General features: G+C 43.3%; 1 protein-coding gene and 1 long non-coding RNA gene across 4 annotated transcripts in view; one reads left to right on the top strand and one right to left on the bottom strand.

Moving 5' to 3' along the window:
* TTC7B (tetratricopeptide repeat domain 7B) overlaps positions 1-18,935 on the top strand; it is a 222,342-nt gene that overhangs the window by 73,710 nt on the left and 129,697 nt on the right. For all 3 annotated transcript variants that reach the window (XM_072963592.1, XM_072963591.1, XM_072963593.1), the window contains one exon: positions 17,449-17,527. In XM_072963592.1, coding sequence (XP_072819693.1) covers positions 17,449-17,527 — 79 coding nt within the window. The remainder of the gene's footprint in view (positions 1-17,448; positions 17,528-18,935) is intronic.
* LOC140697179 (uncharacterized) lies at positions 13,356-14,371 on the bottom strand. The gene is made up of 2 exons (XR_012074026.1): positions 14,039-14,371; positions 13,356-13,686 (listed from the first exon to the last, which is right to left on the bottom strand). It is a non-coding gene; the product is annotated as an uncharacterized lncRNA (long non-coding RNA).

Raw genomic sequence — 18,935 nt, 5'->3', positions numbered from 1 at the left:
TGACTTAAGCCTAGCGTGTGCACATCTGGATGGGATTCCAGAGTTCCCACAGCAGGAAAGAGAATGATCATCTTCCGTGGTTTAGTGTTGAGAACATTTGCTCCCAGAGCCTCCCAGACCCACATATTTTTTAAGAGTATGTAGCTCTTTGAGTTGAAACCTCACGGGGCGGGGGGAGAGGTTGGACACAGAAGCCTGCGAGGCTGTTTAAGTGTGGCCTTTGTAGGCAGCCCCTTGAGGGCAGACTGTTGAAATGACACATGTGTGTTGGGAAAGAGGAATTCACATCCTGTCTGGTCAAGAAGGAAGCCAGATTTCACCCTCTCTGAGCCTGTCAGACTGTGGGGAGCTTTCTCGGTAATTTAGTGACGTCTGCGCCGCAGAACGGGTCCAGATGCATCTGCCCGGGAAGCGGGGTGGATGGGAAGGGTGCGGGGAAAGCGCGCAGCGTTTGTGTTCTGGCTCTTGCCCAGAACACAGCTCATCAACCTGCTTTTTCCCTTCCGTGGTTTAGATGTCAACTGCATTAATATTTTATATGAGGGCAGGGTGGGAGGCGGAAGCCCCAGCTCTTTTCAAGGGATATTTCCTACATATTTCTTTTTAAATCACCATTTTTCTCTCCATTCCTTTTTTTTTTTTTTTTTTTTTTTTTTTTTGCAGAGGTATTTTTAGTCAACTCTTAGAGCTGCAGAGAGATTGAGCTAAAGCCCAGAAAATGACTGAGACATCTTTGGAGAATTTAAGACTTTTCTTAGGAAGGACTAGAACCTTCTATTGAAAATGAGAGGGGCCATAAATTTTCTTATAGATACCTGCCTTTCAATTTGTGTAGCAATGTCTGCCATAGATCTGTACACAATAGGAAAATCTACAATATCATTGTATGTTCTCACGCTGCATTAAATTGTAAGATTTTTTTTTAAATTAATGAATTTTTTTTTGATTGACATTGGTTTTTCCACCTTCCTCTCTGTATTAGATTTGAATTTCTACCTTTTATTTCCAGGTGGCTTTGGTGGTAGTTCTCTAGGCCTGGCACAGACACACTGTACCTTCCTCCTGTATCTTCTCTTTGCTGGCAGGTGCCTAGTTGATGGGTATGGGAGCTGGTTCTCCTTTGAATCTTCCTGGCAAATTAGCATCAGAAGCAGCAATCTGCATGTTGCAAACAAGCAGTTAAAATTCCAGGAAGAATCTGATGCTGTGTTTCTTCTAAAGAATACCCAGAAAACTCATTAGCCAGACTTGGTAAAACCTCTGAATTACCTATTTTTTTTAAAAGATGCAATTATACTGCTTTCAAGTACATTTTGAGCTAGTTTTTTTAAAAAAAAAAAGCTATTGCCTACTCAATTCCATGTATGTTTATTGAGAGCCTGCTGGGCGCCAGGCACTAGGATAAGCTCTGGGATATGAGGTGGATAAAAAATGTTCTCTGAACTCATGGGGAAGACAAGGATGTCGACAAATAATTATAACACCTGGTGAAAAACACTATAATGAAGAGATGGGCTGGGGGAGAAGGAGAAGGAGGGGAGGAAGGAGAAAGGAGCACTTGTCTGGGTGAGTTTATCAAGTTTCTTAGAAACATTGGCGTTCGAACTTCGTCTTTGAGGAGGGAGAGGGTACCCCCACCTTAGGGAGGACCGGAGGGCAGGGATGATAGTTGTGATTGAATGCTAGGGCTACCAGGCATTGTCTAGTGGGTAAAGAGCACTGACTCTGGATCCAGCTGCCTGGGTTTGAACCCTCCCTCTTACGTTTGCAAGTGCTGTGACCTTGGCAAGTCACTTAGCCTTCCTGTGTTTCACTTTCCTCACTTGGGAACCGGGGATGATAATAGTACCTGCTTCATAGTGTTGTGAGGCAGATTAATTGAGTTAGTAATTAGAGTGTGTTTGCACGGAGTCTGGCACACAGAAGCACTATATAAGAGTTTGATAAATAAATTAGTAAAACCCTGCAGAGTGAAGGTTTTTTTTTTGTTTGTTTTTGGTCAGCCCCCTAGAAAGATAGTTAAGAATTGGCAGCTGAGAAATCTGGGAAGAGGGTAACAGCAGTGCCCGCATAGTTTTGGGACCGTCTCATTTATTGACACAAAAACGACACAGTAACCAGATAGCAAAACCCAAGACGCAGAACAACATTTACAACAAAACTAGATGACAAGGTAAACTCATGGACTTCCAAGTACAAGGTGATGGGGACAAACTCAAACCACCAACAGCTGTAAACTAGCATGTTATTTGCATTTGTTTAGGAGAAACAGAAGGAAGCAATAGGGTATCTGATGGACCTGAGAACAGGAGACCCTAACATAGCCAACAAGAATTGACTGGAAAGCTTTTTCTGGCCAGTTTGAGATTTGCAGCTGAAAATGAGAGGCTTCTGCCAAGTAAGATCTGAGGGGCTGGAGCAGTCTGGCCCCTCTGAAGACTTGAAACTGACCTGCTAGGGCTCTTTGCTGGGATTGGGCCCCACAACGAGGAGAGTTCTGAGCGTGGAATGAAAATTGACCAAGAAGTGACACAAGAGAGAAAAGAACAGTAAGGTAGAGCTGAAAGTGGAGGAGGGGAGACACCAGGAATGGTCATAAAGCAAGCTGCTAAATTTTTTTAATTTTTAATTTATATATCAAAAATTCACCTGTTGTAAACACATCGTTCAATTATTTTTAATAAATTTTTTCAAGCATTGCGGTCATGGGCACAATTCAACTTTAGAACATTTCCATCACCCTGAAAAGTTCTTCGTGCCTATTTGCAATCAATCCCCACTCCTACCCCCAACCCCCGATAACCTGTCTCTGTAGATTTGCCTTTTCTAGAAATTTCACATGAATGGAATCACAGAATATATAGTCCTTTGGGTCTTGCTTCTTTCGCTTAGGATGATGTTTTTGAGGTTTACCTGCATTAGAATGTATCAGTAGAATGTATCTGTAAGTCACTCCTTTTTGTTGCAAAATAGTTACTCCATTGTTTATCCATTCACTAGTTGATGAACATTTGAACTCTTTCCACTTTTGGCCTATTGTGAATAATGCCACTATGAGCATTCAAGTACAAATCTTTCTGTAGACGTATGTTTTTATTTCCCTTAGTAAGATTCATAGGAGTGGAATTGATGGATCATAAGTTGATGTTTAATTTTTTAAGCACCTGCCCAGCTGTTTTCCAAAGTGGCTGTACCACTTTGCGTTCCTACCAGCAATGTCTGCGATTTGCAGCTTCTTTCTGTTCTCTTCAACACTTAGTATTACCAGTTTTCAAATTAAAGCCAGTCTAGTGGGTTTGTAGTGGTATCTCATGGTGATTTTGATTTGCAGTTCCCTAACGATCAGCGATGTTCAGCAGCTTTGTGTGTGCCTGTTAGCTGTTCTTATAGCTTCTGAGGTGAAACGCCTGTTCAGATTTCTGGCCCTGTTTTCAGTTGGGCGGTCTTCTTACCAGGTTGTACGAGTTCCTTATATATTCTGGACACAAGTCCTTTATCAGATATACAATTTGCAAATATTTTCTGCCAATCTATGGCTGGTATTCATTTTTTTAAAAAATTATGTCATTTAAAGAGGAAAAGTTAATTTTGATGACGTCCAGCTTACCAGTTTTTCTTTTTGTGGATCATCCTTCTGGTGTCATGTCTAAGAAATTTTTGCCCAATCTAAGACCACAAAGATTTTTCTCCTATGTTTTATTCTAGAAGCTTTATAGTTTTAGCTTTTACATGTAGGTCTGTAATCTATTTTGAGTTAGTATTTGTGTGTGGTGTGGGGTAAGGGTCTAAGTTAATTTTTTTTCCTTTTTGCATCTAGATATTCAGTTGTCCAAGGACCATTTGTTGAAATGTCAACTCTTTCCTATTAAATTGCCTTGACAATTTAATTTAGTAAAAGATAATTAGTAAAAATAATTAACTGAACATAAATGTAAAGGTTTATTTCTGGAGTCTCTATCTTGTGTCATCGTTTTGCATGTCTATTCTTAAGCCAATAGCACAGTGTCTTAAATATGTACCTTTATTGCAAGTTTTGAAATTAGATAACTTTAAGTCTTCTGACTTTGTTCTTTTTCAGAATCATTTTGGCTATTCTCAGTCTTTGTTATTTCCATATACATTTTAAAATTAACTTGTCAATTTCTAAAAAAAAATAAATTAAATAGCCTGCCAAGATTTTGATCAGGATGGCAGTGAAGGTCAATTTAGGGAGAACTGCCATATCAACAATAGTGAATCTTCCAATCCAGTGTCTCTTCTTTTATTTAGATCTTCTTTAATTTCTCTAAAAAATGTTTTGTAGTTTTTATTGTACAGATTTAAATTTTTTTGTTAAATTTGTTCCTAAGTGTTATTCATTTTTATGCTATTGTGAATGAAATTGTTTTCTTAATTTCATTTTCAGGTTAGTCTTTGTTCTCAGATAGAAATACTGTTGATTTTTGTATATGGATGTTGTATTTTGCAACCTTGCTAAACTTATTAACTAGTTCTTATAATTTTTAATAGATTACTTAAGATTTTTACCTATGGGATCATGTCATCTGAATAAAAACAGTTTTACTTCCTCCTTTCCAAACTGTGTGTCTTTTTTTTCTGTTTTTAATTCTTATTTTCTTCCTCTCTTTTTTTTTTTGGTGGGTGAGGGAGATAATTAGGTTTATTTATTTGTTTTTAGGGGAGGTACTGGGGATTAAACCCAGGACCTTGTGCATTCTAAGCATGCACTCTACTGCTTGAGCTATATACCCTCCCCCTCAAACTGTATGTCTTTGATTTCTACTTATTGCCGATGGCACTGTCCAGAACCTTCAATACAATGTTGAATAGAAGTGGTGAGAGCCCACATCCTTATCTTCCTCCTGCCCAGTCTTAGGGAGACAGCATTCAGTGTTTCGCCATTAAATAAGATGTTAGCTGTGGGTTTTTCATAGATGCCTCTTTAACTCTAGTGATATTTCTTCACTTGAAGTCTGTCTTAAGCACTCCAGCCATCTTGTGGTTACTGTTTACATAGTATATCTTTTTCATCCTTTTACTTTCAAACTATTTGTGTCTTTGAATTAAAGCACTTCTCTTGTGTGTCTCTTATAGATAGCGGATAGTTGGATCTCGCTTCTTCATCCAGTATTAAAAATGTATTGATTGGAATGTTTAATTCATTCACATGTAGTTTGACTAGAGATGTGGTGAGATTTACATCTGCCGTTTTGTTCTTTGTTACCTATGTGTCTTCTGTCTTTTTTGATTCTTGTTCCTCCCTGTTACCCTCTTTTTGGGTTAAACAAATACCTGTTAGTGTTACATTTTAATTCCTTGGTTGATTTTTCACCTGTAGTTTTAAAAAAGTTTTATGGTGATTTCTCTATGAATTACAAAATACATCTTAATCTATTTCAAGTTAACACTGACTTAATTTCAGTAGAATATATAACTTGGCTCTAAGATAGCTTCACTTCCCCCCTTCTTTTGCTGTTAATGTCTCTGTATGTTATAAACACAGCAATGTGTTATAATAATTATTCCCTCAAACAATCTTATTTTTCATAGAAATTAAAAGAAAAGATTTTAAAATACATTTATATAATATTTTATGTTTACCCACATGTTTGCATTGCTAATTCTCTTTCTAAATTATTCCTGTGGGTTCAGATTACCCTCTGTGGTCATTTCCTTGTAGTTTTAAGGACTTTCTTTAAAATTTTATATCGGGCATGTCTGCTGGGTATGAATTCTCCCACTTTTTGTTTATCTGGGAATATCTTTATTTTATCTTCATTTTTGAATGATAGCTTTATATAGAATTCTTCATGATAGTTTTTTTTTTTATTTTATCACTTTGAGTGTATCTTCCATTACATCTGGTAAGAAGTCACTCTTAATTTTAGTGTTGTTCCCTTCTCCGTGATTAATTATTTTTCACTTGTTACTGTCAGGATTTTTTTTCTTTGTTTTCCAGCAGTTTTATCATTTTTCTTTAGCTTTTTTCCTCTTTTTTCTTTGGATTGGATGATTTTTATTCATTTATCTTTAAGGTTGGTAATTTTTCTGCCATCTCAAAGCTGTTGAGACCATTTAGGGAATTTTTCATTTTAGTTATACTTTTTAACTTTAAAATTGCCATTTGGTTAATTTTTATAGTTTCTGTTTCTCTGTTGAGATTCCACACTTGGTAAGTCATTGTCATCTTATTTTCTTTTAATCTTTAGACATAGTTTCTATTAATTCTTTGGTCACTCTTCAAATAACTTCTTTTAAGTCTTTGTCTTTTAAATTCAATATGTGAGCCCATTAAGAGTGAGTTTATATTAACTATTCTTTTTTTTTTGAGCATAGAAAATGCTTTCCTATTTCTTTGCATGTCTCATAACAGATACAGTACAACCAATGACTAAAAACTGAAAGAAGAATGCTGATCACATATGCAGAAAATAAGGTTTTCAGACTTTCAATAATCATAATAATGGTGGTATGATTAGTATTGCTATTTTGAAATGTTTTTGTATACCATAGAGTGAAGCAGATTAATAGTTATGGAATGTTCTAATTCTGTTTCCCCCCATGTCTTTGAGAACCAGGATTCTTGGTGTGGAAGAAAGTAAAATAGATTTACGATAGAAGAGATCAAGGAAAAACTCTGTAGCCCTACATTTGAATGACTAAATTGGAAATTTCAATATGATATCATGGGGTATCTGTGTGTGTGTGTTTGTGTGTATTTGTGTGTGCATGTGTATAGGTATACACATACATGTGTATGTGTGAGAGAGAGACAGACACACACACACACACACACACACACACGGGAGATCCTTTAAATAAGTCTTTCAAAGAAGAAAGGAGAGGAGAAGTGGTCTAGCTTAGTGACTGACCCAGTAGCGGTGAACGTCCCCAGTGCCTGGACTGTGATCTAGAAGTATCATTTTCCAATAAAAGAAACCTCATTCCAGTCCTAGAACAGGAAATGAAGAAGATGAGCCTGTGTCATCTTTACAAGCCAGATAGCAAAAGAACTATCAAAGATTTCTATGGCTGTGTTTTTAACATGAAATTCAGGCCATATATGGGACAATTTGAGTTTCAAGGAGGATAAAAATTGCAGTAGTCTCATGAAATATGTTTAAATTCATGAGTTCTAATTCAGTATCTAACGAAGTAGATGAAAAGAAAGAATCAAACATTTATCCTACCTTTACTCTATGAACTGGAAAACCAAATATTAGATAAAAGGGAACACCTCCCTATAAAATGATTCCAGACAATAAGTGAGAGAATTAGAATATCACCATCTGGTAACTCCCAGTAAATTAGTGTCTCTAACCATCGAGCATCGAGGGCTGCTAATGTCAAAAAAAGAATGACAGCCAGATCAGACGTGCCTCCTGGTCGAAGCCCACACCACCGCCGAAGTCTTGCAAGGGGCTGAACCTGAATCAGTCAAGCCTCGAAATCCAGCCTCCAAACACAAGCAATACAAGGGACAGAGGGATATACCCAGCTGCATGACTGTGTGGTTTTCCAGCCGGTGGGCAACTCTACAGGTCAGACAGTTCAGATTCTTTAACAGATGGATCGTAAGGAAAAGAAAGGTAGAAAGGAAACCTGTGGATTGAGAGATTTTAAAGACTCATCAAGTAAGAAAAAGCAAGCAAGACTGAACTATAGTGCGGGGATATATACTTGAGTGATAAACTCATAAGGAGATGGAATGAAGCGATGACTCTGAAAGTCAAGGTGGCATTTACTTTTGGATGGAGGGAGGGGGCCTGTTTATTGGGATGAGGTGAGTGACAATGGTCTTTTTTTTAAAAAAAAGTTAGGTGATAATTACAAGGGGGGTTGCCTTATAAAAAGATAATTACAAGGGGGTTTGCCTTTTAATAATTCCCCAAGCAGTATGTTTGTTTTACGTGGCTTTCTGTATCTTTATTTTATATAAATAAAAGTTTAAAAATAGTTGGGGTGGGGGTCAATCAAAGTGGGATAGAAGGAGACCAGCAGGGGACATGGTGGAGATCCCTGCACTGGGTATCAAGAAGCCAGGGTTCTTGTCCAGGCTCCGCCGCTCACTCGGTGCAGTTGGCAGGCCTCTCCTGACCCCTCTCTGGGACCTGTTCCCTCCTCTGCCAGCTAAGGGTAACGAAGTCCTGTCTGCTCACTTGGTTGGGTGGAGAACCATCTGGAACAGTGGGCGGGGGACGGCAGGGGACCAGCTCGCGTCACCTCAGAAGAAGGTGAAGATGGCTAACGTTCGCTGAGCAGGGACGTTGCTCCTGTGATCCTCACAACAACAGCCCTGCGAGTAGCAGGTGTGCAGCTGGTCTTACTCGTCGGACCCCGTCTCTGTCCTGAAGGAGCCAGAAGTCTTAGGGGGGCTTTCTTGGAGAAAGAGGGTCTCATTTGTAATTATCTCACCAGCGGTCTATTAGCAAACGTCGGCTCTTCTCTTTGGCTTAGAGGGGCTTGAAAATAGCTTTGTCCACTGAGCAAATGACATATTCTTCCCACTGATCACATTTGCCCTGCTCATGTGCTTAACAAAGCTTTTTCCCTGTGGATGGTGCAAAGGTCCAGTGGAGCTCACCGTCAGAGCCATTGGCTGTGAATCCCGACTGGGAGGGGCCGCATAAATGAGGCATTCTGTGATGGAAGCATTTGATTTAGACACTTGTCCTAATGACTGTGGACAGACCTGTTTCCGTATCGTCAGCGTTTTGTCGATGTTAGTCTTGGTCTGACAGCCTATTTCAGAGTTCGGCTTCTGCTGTGGAGGTAGCCCACGCAGCAGGAAGGCTCTGCTGTCCCTCTGCCGTCCGCCCCCGCCGGCAGGGCCATGAATCACATCCTTTCTTCAGAGCCAAGTGTGTCCCAGATAGAGCCTCGGTCTGGCCCTCGCCGCTCCCAACCGTGCTCCTCTCCTGCCTGTGTCGTGCTTTTGTTTTTGTGTCATGCAAGTTAGTCACAGTTTCCAGACTGTTTGCAGAGGCTTCTGCATGACAGTGATCATCAGCTTTTCTGGGCACTGGAGTCAGATTGGGCCTGGGTTCAAATACCAGCTCTTCTGTTTGTGGGCTGCGTGGTGATCACGGGCACGTTATGTAATTTCTCTGAGCTTTGTTTCTTCGTGTATAAAACCACAGAAGGTGCTAAATAAATACTTGGTTAGTTGGGGAAAAAATTTTTTTGACATAATGTATAAAAACCAGTTCTGATTTTTGCATTATTTTCTGCCAAACTGAAGATACATAAACATACTAGTGGCTATTTTTGGCTTTTCCCCAGTAAACGTTTGTCTGTGGAGTGGAGGGCCAGATGGTGGCAGGTGGGAGGTGGAGGGGCAGGAATGGGGGCTGGGCGTGACTGTCAGCGCTGGGCCAGGAGCCGTCCAGGAGTCACTTGACTCAGGCCTCGGGGGCCAGTGTTAGTCCCATTTGCCGGGTGAGGAAGCAGTGAGAAAGGCGGTTACTCGGCTCTTGCCCTCCCTGTGGAGGCCCGGCACCCTGTACTGTTTCCCTCCACCATGTGTCCAGAGGGTCTGCTGCCTGCTTGGCTCCTGAAGGCATTTAGACCAGTTACCCCTGGACAGTTAAAGGCTTTTTTTTTTTTTTAGCAGAGTCCCATGGAGTTTTTTCTCACTTGTTTTTTAAACTGAGTCCGTGGAGTTTTTTCTCACTTGTCAGGGCTTTTGAAATGTCCCCAGAGGTTGTTTTGGAAATGCGATCTCCTGTCCGCTGCCATTGAAAGGGAAGTGAACACTGCCCTATCTGCTTTGCACTGAACCTTCAGCTCAAGTGTCGTGGTCCATCTGGAAGGGCCGTCCTCCCCTTGCTGTCTCGCTGCCTTTCTCCTTCTAAACTACCCAAATGACTAGAACGGGGTGGCCAAAGTCCTTTCATCTGTGTGACTCTGCTGCTTAGAATTCATGAATGTTTGAAGTCAGATTGTTAGCAGACCCGTTCTACCTCCTAGATTATCTTTCTTCCACTCTACTATTGACATTTGAAATGAACATTAAAGTGGCCTCGTGCTCATCAGGGTCTTGTGTGATGAATTGTGTCCCTTCTTAGGGGCAGGCCGTGGACCCCAGCCTCTCCTGCCTCCTCATGCTACATGTGCGTGTCTCCTGGCTCAGGCTGGGTCTGGACCAGACAATTCCCTCCGTGGAAGTAAATCACGTTGGTGCTGAGCTTTTCCCTTGTCGGCTTTGCATCATGCTCTCCTGGAACTTCAGTGGCTCAACCACCCAAACCACTGGTTGGAGCCACTGAATCATCTCTCGTGGCTCAACACCCAGGCTCAGATTTTTCAGTTTGTCCTGGCCCTTATTGATGGATCAGGAACAACCTTAGAGGGTAGCTGTATGAACTGAGCTAGAACAAGAAGGACTCTGTTGCCAGCTCATTTCCTCTACTTCATCTGTGTTGCATTTGCCTCTGACCCTCCCCTGTGGCCGTTGGTGGAGCCTCTGTGCTCCTCCCCACAGACACCAGCACTCCGAGGTGATGTCACCATCCTTTCCTGTGAGAGTGACCGCAGGGCCCCAGGAGAGAGCTTTCCGCTCCCCTCACCTGACATCAGTTGTTGTCTTTTGTCATTGCATGCACGGTAGGCTTTCAGTAATTTATAGCAAAGTGAATGAATGAACCAAACTAGGAAGTGTATTTTTTTTATTTAAAATTAAATGATTCCAGAGAAGTGAAACAGACTTTCATGTCTGTACATTAACTGGAAGGTAAATTGCAGAATTCCAAAACTGCTTCTAGCAATGGCAGAGTTTTGAGGATAATAGTAGTAATAGTGGTGAACACTTAAAAAGCACTGAGCCCATGTATTTACTCACTTAATGTCCACAACCAGTCTGTGAGGTGGGTACATTTGTTATCACCATTTTACAGATGGGGAAACTGAGGCACAGCACTTGCCCAAGATCACCGACTAGTGAGCCCAGACAGTCTGGCTTCAGCGTCCATGTTCTGTTTCGTCTGTTAGGTTTGAGGACAGGGATAAGTACCCGAATTTCCAGGTGAATTCTTGGCAGGGTGAGCCTCGTATGTTAGATAAGCTCTGGTTTGTCTGTTGGAAGTGTTGTTAGATTGTGGAGGCAGTACCTATGTTAGGTACTGTGAGGTGTCTCGGGTCAAGGGTCAAGTCGAGCATCCTTAAGCTACAGGTCCGTGAGGCAGCATGTTCACTGGCCGGCCCACCATCGCATCCCTGGGGCTCCTTTCCTCCTGCACAGCAGGCTCTCGATATATATTTTTTGAATGAGGATTGATATCCTCTGACTCATTTCCAAAGGTTGAAAGGAGGAAGGGCAGGAGACGGGCAGGCCTTTCTGCACCCCGTGCTTCCCCAGACGCGAGGTGGGGGTGAGGGGAGGGAGCAGGTAGGTGGATGCCTTGTTCTTCCATGCGAGCCCCGGGGGCAGTTTGTCCTGTATCAGAGGCCTTAGCACGCGGTGCGGGAGGGCCTGTTTGCGTGGCCTGGCCCGGCTCCACAAGGCTCCCTGTGCCTCGCTGGACTTGTGTCCCTGCTGCCTGGGACACGGCACTTACTCACATTGCCGCCTGCCGCCTGGCTGGCTGACCAAAATGCCTAGTTGACTCTGCTTTGGTCACGAGGAAGCCTTCCTTGCCGAAGCAGTCAGAAAAATGTTGTTAAGCCCAGTACAACTCTCATTAGGTTTGAAATGAGACTTCCGGAAGCTTTGCCTGCTTGTCACAGCCTCGTCACTGTATCTAGGCTGCAGCTGGCTCGCTCCGTTGATCAGAGAGAGTCCTTTGCTAATGAGGCCAAGGTTGTGGGTTTGATCCCTGGCCCCTGACTCCAGCAAGCCATCTGTCTTCACAAATGTGTGTCAGTGGATCCGGGACGAAGAACGTGTCGAGAGGAAGAAGCTGGAATGTGTGCTGGGAAAAGCGGCTCCCTGACAGCTGGCCAGGAGTGTCCTTTTGGACTGTGAAGGCTGTCTTTTCTTCTCCCACTTTGCGGACCTGGAGATCTGGTTTTGATTTCAGACTTTTTCCATGTAGATGATACTAAGGGTTGTATAAATGAAGGGGGGAGCAATTCCCAAGCCTGTGAATGAAGAGAAATTGACCTGGAGATACATGGTACATTTCTGTTGTTTAGATTTTAAGTGTTTGCAGTGTCTCCAACACTGATGGGGTGGAGCTCCTGGTGTAAGACGGATCTGCTTCAGTTAGCCTCTTTGAGATGGGGAAAGCCAAGAGATGGGGAAAGGGATTTCAGAATGTAAGATTGCCTTCACTCGTTTCTTTCTTTTGGGGTACACAGCTTAATAAGGGTCTCTGGTTACCTGGTTGGCTCTGTGAGGCAGCTGGGACAGGATGAGGCGGATACAGAGAGGGTCGGTGCTCTCTAGGAGACCACAGCTTGGCTGGCGGATGGACATAAATACAAACAAAAATCAATGTGTTGAGTGCTGTCTGTGCTCCAAATACATGCAGGTATGTTGGCAGTCCCAGGCGGCAGTGCCGTGTCTTCCTGGGGAAGCTCAGAAAAGGTTCTCAAGGGTGGCCTTCGACCTGGGTCTTGAAGGATGACTTGGGTCTCTTCAGAAAGAAAAGAGAGCATGTAGGAAGGTACATGGCAGCAAAGTTTCGCTGAAATGTCTGGAAGTTTTTTTAAAAAGTCTTGAAGTCCTCATTATCCACACAACTCTTAAGAAGCTGTCTGGCTGGGCAGCCTGGGGCCCTTGCTTGCTGCAGGTGTCACTGCTCCCGGGCACCCATGCTACAAACACCGCCCAGGACATGTGAGACGTGTGCTATTTAAGGGAGCCCTTGCTGTGAGGCCTGCCAGTCCACGTGCAGTGAGAAAGAAGGGTCAAGAAATGGGTCAAAAATGCATCCCCTTCTGATCTTGGTTCTTTCAGCTCCTGGTGGTTGTGAATTTCATCCCTTCAACACATATTTATTGAGCACTTTCTGGATGCTGGGCTCTGTCTGAGGGGTCTGTGGTATGTCAGTGAGCAAAACAAAGGTCCCGGTCCTCAAGGCACTTACGTTCTTATGGGGAATGTGAAGTCCTCCGAGCTCCCTGAGGCACAGACAGTGTCCCTTGTTCAATGTGTGTCGTCAGGGATGAGCCTAGAACCTGATGCATGATAATGCTCAAAATTATTGAAATTATGTGCCACTTAAGAGTTTTAGAAGCACCAGTTGGTAAGAAAGCACATGGAAAAAGCCAAATGATTTCTTAGTTCTGAGAGATCTACTGGTTGACTTGTTCTGTAATTAGCCTTTAATTACAAAGTTCTCAACCACAGAGGAGAAAAATTATTGAACATATGCCAGCAGGGTACCTTTCCCTTGTTCCCCAGGATTTTGACATCTAGTATAAAAAGTATTTTATTCACATCAGACCTTTGAGTTTGCATGACAATGACAATTGATATTGAGCATTGGTGACCTGGGCCAGACTCTGAGGTTAGAAGACGATCTGGAAGGCCAAGCTGAGGGGAGAATTGTATTCTCCCAAGAAATGCATGTAAAAAATGTAAATGAATGTAAACAAAAATGTATCATTGAGCTCGCTGTTGAAGTAGCTGCCATCCCAAGATACACTTGTTCTCCGGTCTCCGAGTTCCTCCCAGCCGTGGTCTTCCATTTTGCGTTTGCTTCTGAAGCTCTGGTTCCTTCCCATATACATTTCCCCTTTGGTCTGAAAGTACAAAGAGGCATACAAAGACCATATTAAATAGCTGAGAGCGTGGTTCAGAGTCACAGAACAGAACAGGACAAGACCAGGCGCTGCTGTAAGTCTGTACATAAGAAAGCAAATTTCAGAGACCAGCCTTCAAAAGTACTGCTTTCAGGGCAGCAAGAGGTCAAGAGGGAGGTGAGTGCTGGCCAGTCAGTGCCCTACCTGGCTGTTCCCAGGAAGTCATGCTTCTGCACTGACCAGCAGACAAGACCTTGATGGAGGAGGCTCAGGAGGAGGATGGTGAAACCAGATAGAAAAGAAAGGAGAGAAGAAAAAATGGAAGTAGGTCAGGGAGAAATAGAATGTGTACCCATGAGCCGTGGGCGGGCTTTCCTGCTGAAGACGGAGCAGTAGCTTGCCTGGGTTTGCACGAGAGCAAGGCTGAGGGACACGGGCCTGAGCTCTCCGTGCTGGGCTGGGAACGGACAGTGGTGCTGGCAGGGTTTTGCCTGCCTGTCAGGCTGAACAACCAGCTGGTGCTCAAGGGACTTGCAGGCCCTTTCTCCTTGGTGACAGCTGAGCCGTTGGAAACCGTTCCACGTGGAGGAAAGTGCACCCAGCTCAGGGAGCTTGCCGCAGCGAGGTATGGGAGATGAACCCCAAGTTCTGACAGCTGGCCAGTGCCGGCTGCCTGAACGCTGGCAAGAACATTCCTTTTGAGAACAGTTTGCCGTAATGAATTCTGACATCACTGCACTCTCTCAGTCAAGGGTGTCGAAATGGAATAAACCACTTATTGCCAAGGGTCCGTGGAAACCCTCAAAATGGGAAATTCCTTGGCTCTCCTCCCTTCGTTTTGGAGTGAAGTTTTTAAGCAACAGTTCATTCTAGATATTTAATAGAGCTCAACAATTTAAGAATAAATGAATAGTTTAGAGACATGAAAGCAATCATGTGACTTTTATTTCCCTCAAGTTGGGGTCTTTCATAGTATTTAGAATGTAATTCTTGCAAATTAATTTCTTTTTTTGTTCCTTTCTATCGTGATAATCCATCTAGCTTTAAAGAACATTTTTCTGCCGTCATGGCAACCGTGGAAGTGATTACTTGAATAAAATTATGTGACTAGAAGAATGTATGAATGTTACAGCAATTGCTGAGAATCGCATGTTTTTGCGTTTAGGATACTTCTTTTCCTTTTCTGCTATTTAAAGTTCGCAGTCTCTCACCTCCAGTCCCTTCTTCCCCCTCCTGTCACTGATCTGCGGCCGGACAGCCAGCCTCACGGTTGTCCTGACAGTGCCGCCTTCGTTTGACCAGCGCAGCCTGGGCCCTTCTGAGACAGCCTGTGATTACTGTGCAGCCTTTGATTACAAGCAGGATTCTTCCCAGCTCGAGGAAGAATTTGATTCTGAAGCCTAAGGTCTCCTCAGAAATAAACTTGAAACAGTCTGAGAGAAACTTGAACTCGCCTCAAAGGCAAGGTCGTTCGTTGGGAAGACGCCCTCAGTTGTTGCTGGTTTTGTCCTCAGCCTGCGTGGCGTCCCTTCAATCACGGGGCCTTCCTCCAGTGGCCACCAGAGGGCCTCAGTCCTGCGCGGGAGAAACGGCGCCCCTGAAGGGAGGTGAATTTCTCTGCCCATCCTTTCTCGTTCGTACAGGGCAGCTAAGGCATCACCCTCGGACAGTGGGCTGCTTCACCTGGGCCAGCCGACTTTCTTTCCAATTTTGAACCAGTTCCTGGGGAGTAGCTCATTAGCTAGGATGACTGGACCGCATCAGATTTGTATCATGTGTATATATTAATTTGCATATTAATGATGTAAAGCGCAGACCTGAGCTCTCTTGTATGTGCATTTTGCTCTCTCTTCTGGAGCTGCACTTTGGTCTGAGAGCTGACATTTCTTTTGCCAGGAAGGTGACAGGGACGGTGGAAGTCTCCCAGCTTGCTCTTCCACTGGGGCAAACCTGAACAAGCCATTTCTCTTCTGTGTCACAAGGACCAGGATGTACTGGAGCATTCATAGATAGAAAATTCTGTGCTTCTGTGACTAGCTAACTATCGCACTCTGCAAGGAGGGCATGGCAGACATTCGGAATGGCCAGGTCCTCTGTGGTAGCCCTCCCTGAGTTAGGATATTTGGATTTGATTCTGCCTCCTCAAGGCCTAATTTCCACTGTAGTGAAACAGCCCTTTAAACCTGCGTCTGCAGTTATGTTGTCCCAGTCCCACCCTTATGTCATCCAGTTCAAAATGTCATTCCTCTTATACATAGTAGGAGCTTAATCTGCGATTCTGGAATAAAATTAGGCTACTGTGTCCTGCCCATCCCTTTTTTAGCTGTAGCTGTTTCCTTCCCCCCCATGTTACCTAAGAGAACCGAGCTTCAGTCCAAAGCAAATGTACTCTGTTGCCTGTGAACACAGATCCTTTAAAAACAAATGAAGGGGAAAGCAGGATAGATTGCAGGTCCCAGGGCCTGTTACCTAATTTTCACTAACGTCTCCTGTAGTGCTGCTGGGCGTCCTGAGCACACGCTTCTCTTTTTATGCCACCGTAGAGCTTCTGATCAGATATCATCTGATATGTGTGGGTGAGAGGAGTGTGGCAGTATTTATGTCCCTGTGCCAGTAAACTGTTATCTTAAAGTTCTGGGGCTGTTCTTGTGAATGAGAGTCCTGGGATATCACATAGGTATAAGACACAAATTAACAGCCCCGGTGAGTGCTGGTAACGTACAGAACCCACATTCAGTTTGATTTAATACCTTTGTGCGATTTAAAATGTCATCCAAGAAGAGAGCCAAATCCCTAGAGCACCTGCCACCGCCTGCAGAGGCTGGCTGACAGGTTCGCACCGGCTGACCTGCTCTGTGGCTTTTTGGAAAGATGAGCTGTGTTCTAATGAGCAGGTTATAAATATCAGTGGGTTATGTCATAGGAGGTAGCAGAGCTCAATGTGAAGGACCTGCTGGGAAGTGCTCCCAGCTGAACAGGCTGGGTTCAGCTTTCAGAGGGGACAGACAACATGCCGGGTCTGGGTATATGGACCAGGATTTACTAAAGCATTATTTGTCCCTTAGTGAAACATGTCACTGTATGTGTCTCTGTGAGGCACGTAGGGCAACGAGATGAGATGTGCTGATCCTAGGCAAGTTGGAGCTTCCGGTCCCCACATGCTCCCTGCAGGAGGGGCTTTGACCCTCTGCTTCTTTTTGTCGGTGTTTGACTGGGGTCAGGGGATGCTGATGGATTGACCGGACAGTGACGTATGCTCTCAAAGATGCAGAGCGCTTGCTTGGTGGAGCTCCTCATTTTTTATACCTTTTCTCTTTGTCTTGCCTGTAAAGATTGCAGGTTACAAGAAGCCTTTACCACACTGCACACAGTGCCTCACTGATACTCCTATCCCCTTTTGCCACCCACCTTCTAGGTGAAAAGACAGAGCCCAGTACTGCTCAGCAGAGCTGGAAAACTACTGAGCCACTCAGTAAGGTGGAAGATATACTCCTGAAAGATATCTTGCCTTTGCGCCTCAGATCTGATTTTCCGACACTTATTTTCTTGAGAAAATTTGATTGTGGAAGCACAAAAGACCATCAATCGTAGGTCAGATTTTTCAACATTGAACAAAGATGGGCAGACATGTGCAGAATAATTGTTTGCTTAAAGTCTAGCCAACAGTTTTTATGTAGACAAAATGCATTGAAACATGTGTATAAAATATTTAATATTAATACACGCCAGATGGAAATGCTGTCAAATTCTGTGTGCACACAGGAACTTGACAAGAGGAGTCGGGAGATTTAGAGAGATCCTCAGAGCAGTCGAAACGAGAACAACCCAAAACCTGCGGATGGTAAGTGTGACTGATGACTTGGTTGAGGCCTGAAGGCACTTCAAGTGTTTTCTCTCTCTCACACACGTATGTGTTGTAAGTTATATGTTGTGTAATACAAATACACATTTTAAATTATATCTCAATGAAGTATACACACACACACACACACCATATATTTACCCATTTAAAGTCACTGCATTTTAGTATAGTCACAGAATTGTTCAGCCATCACTCATATTTAATTTCAGAACATTCTCATCACCGCCAAAACATCTCCATGCTGATTAGTGGTCAGTTCCTATTTTCTCCTTTCCCCAGCCTCTGGCAATCACTAATTAACTTCCTATTTCTATGGATTTGCCTACTTTGGACATTTCATATAAATGGAATTATACAGTATGTTGTCTTTTTGTGACTGATGTCCTTTACTTAGCATGTTTTCAAGGTTCATCCATGTTTTAGCGTATATCCATCCTTCATTCCTTGTCAGAGCTGAATGATATATACTCATTGTATGGATATACCACATTTTGTTTATTCAGTGGTCAGTCAATAGACATTTGGATTGTCTCCACCTTTGGGCTATTAGGAATAATGCTGCTATGAACATTCTTATACAAGTTTTTACGTGTATGTATGTGTTCATTTTTCTTGGGAATATACCTGGAAATGTAATTGCTAATTAACATTTGGAAGAATTGCCAGACTATTTTCCAAACTGGTTGCACCATTTTACATTCCCACTAGAAATTATGAGAGTTCCGATCTTTCCACATCCTCAACAGCACTTGTTGTCATCATTTTAGTGATAGCCATCCTAGTGGGTATGAAGTGCTCTTCCCTGGTGATTTTGATTTATATTTCCCTGATGGCTAATGATGTTGAGCATTTTTTCAATTGCTTGATAGTGCTGTCTCTCGAAACATAAGAAACACATCCTGTGTGGCAGTTAGAACGTAAGCCCTCCCGATGCCAGTGTGGTGAAGGCGTTGGTTGTCTGCTGATGGTTCATACCAAACCCAGAGAAAGCAAAGCAGATTAGATCCTGAGGAGTACCTGGCTATTTGACTAACTATACTGACTATTAAGCTCAGAAGTAGAAAAGTTAGTTCAATAAACTGGTTGATCAGCAGTCTGACTCTCTGTTGACTTGAGTTCTTTCTCTTTCCTTTCAGTCCTTTCACTCTCCTGTCTGGGAGGCTCATTCATTCTACCTCTGTAGTTTACTGTTCAGAGCCAGAGTCTTTGCATGTTTGGGGGAAGGTCTGGTGCTCACAGAAGCTGAACAAATGCCCCACATCACAGCTGATGCAGCGACCCCACGTGAGGCTGAGTTTCTGTGGTCTTCCGTCATGCACGCTGTTTTCCTCCCATTGTTGAGAACTCTTTCAGTGCTGTGAGAGGATGCTCTGTTGGGCAAGACTAA

This window comes from Vicugna pacos, chromosome 6 (assembly GCF_048564905.1).
Source record: "Vicugna pacos chromosome 6, VicPac4, whole genome shotgun sequence".
Classification (NCBI taxonomy): Eukaryota; Metazoa; Chordata; class Mammalia; order Artiodactyla; family Camelidae; genus Vicugna; species Vicugna pacos.
Note: the sequence above shows the minus strand (reverse complement) of the source record. Positions and strands in the feature narration are given on the sequence as shown.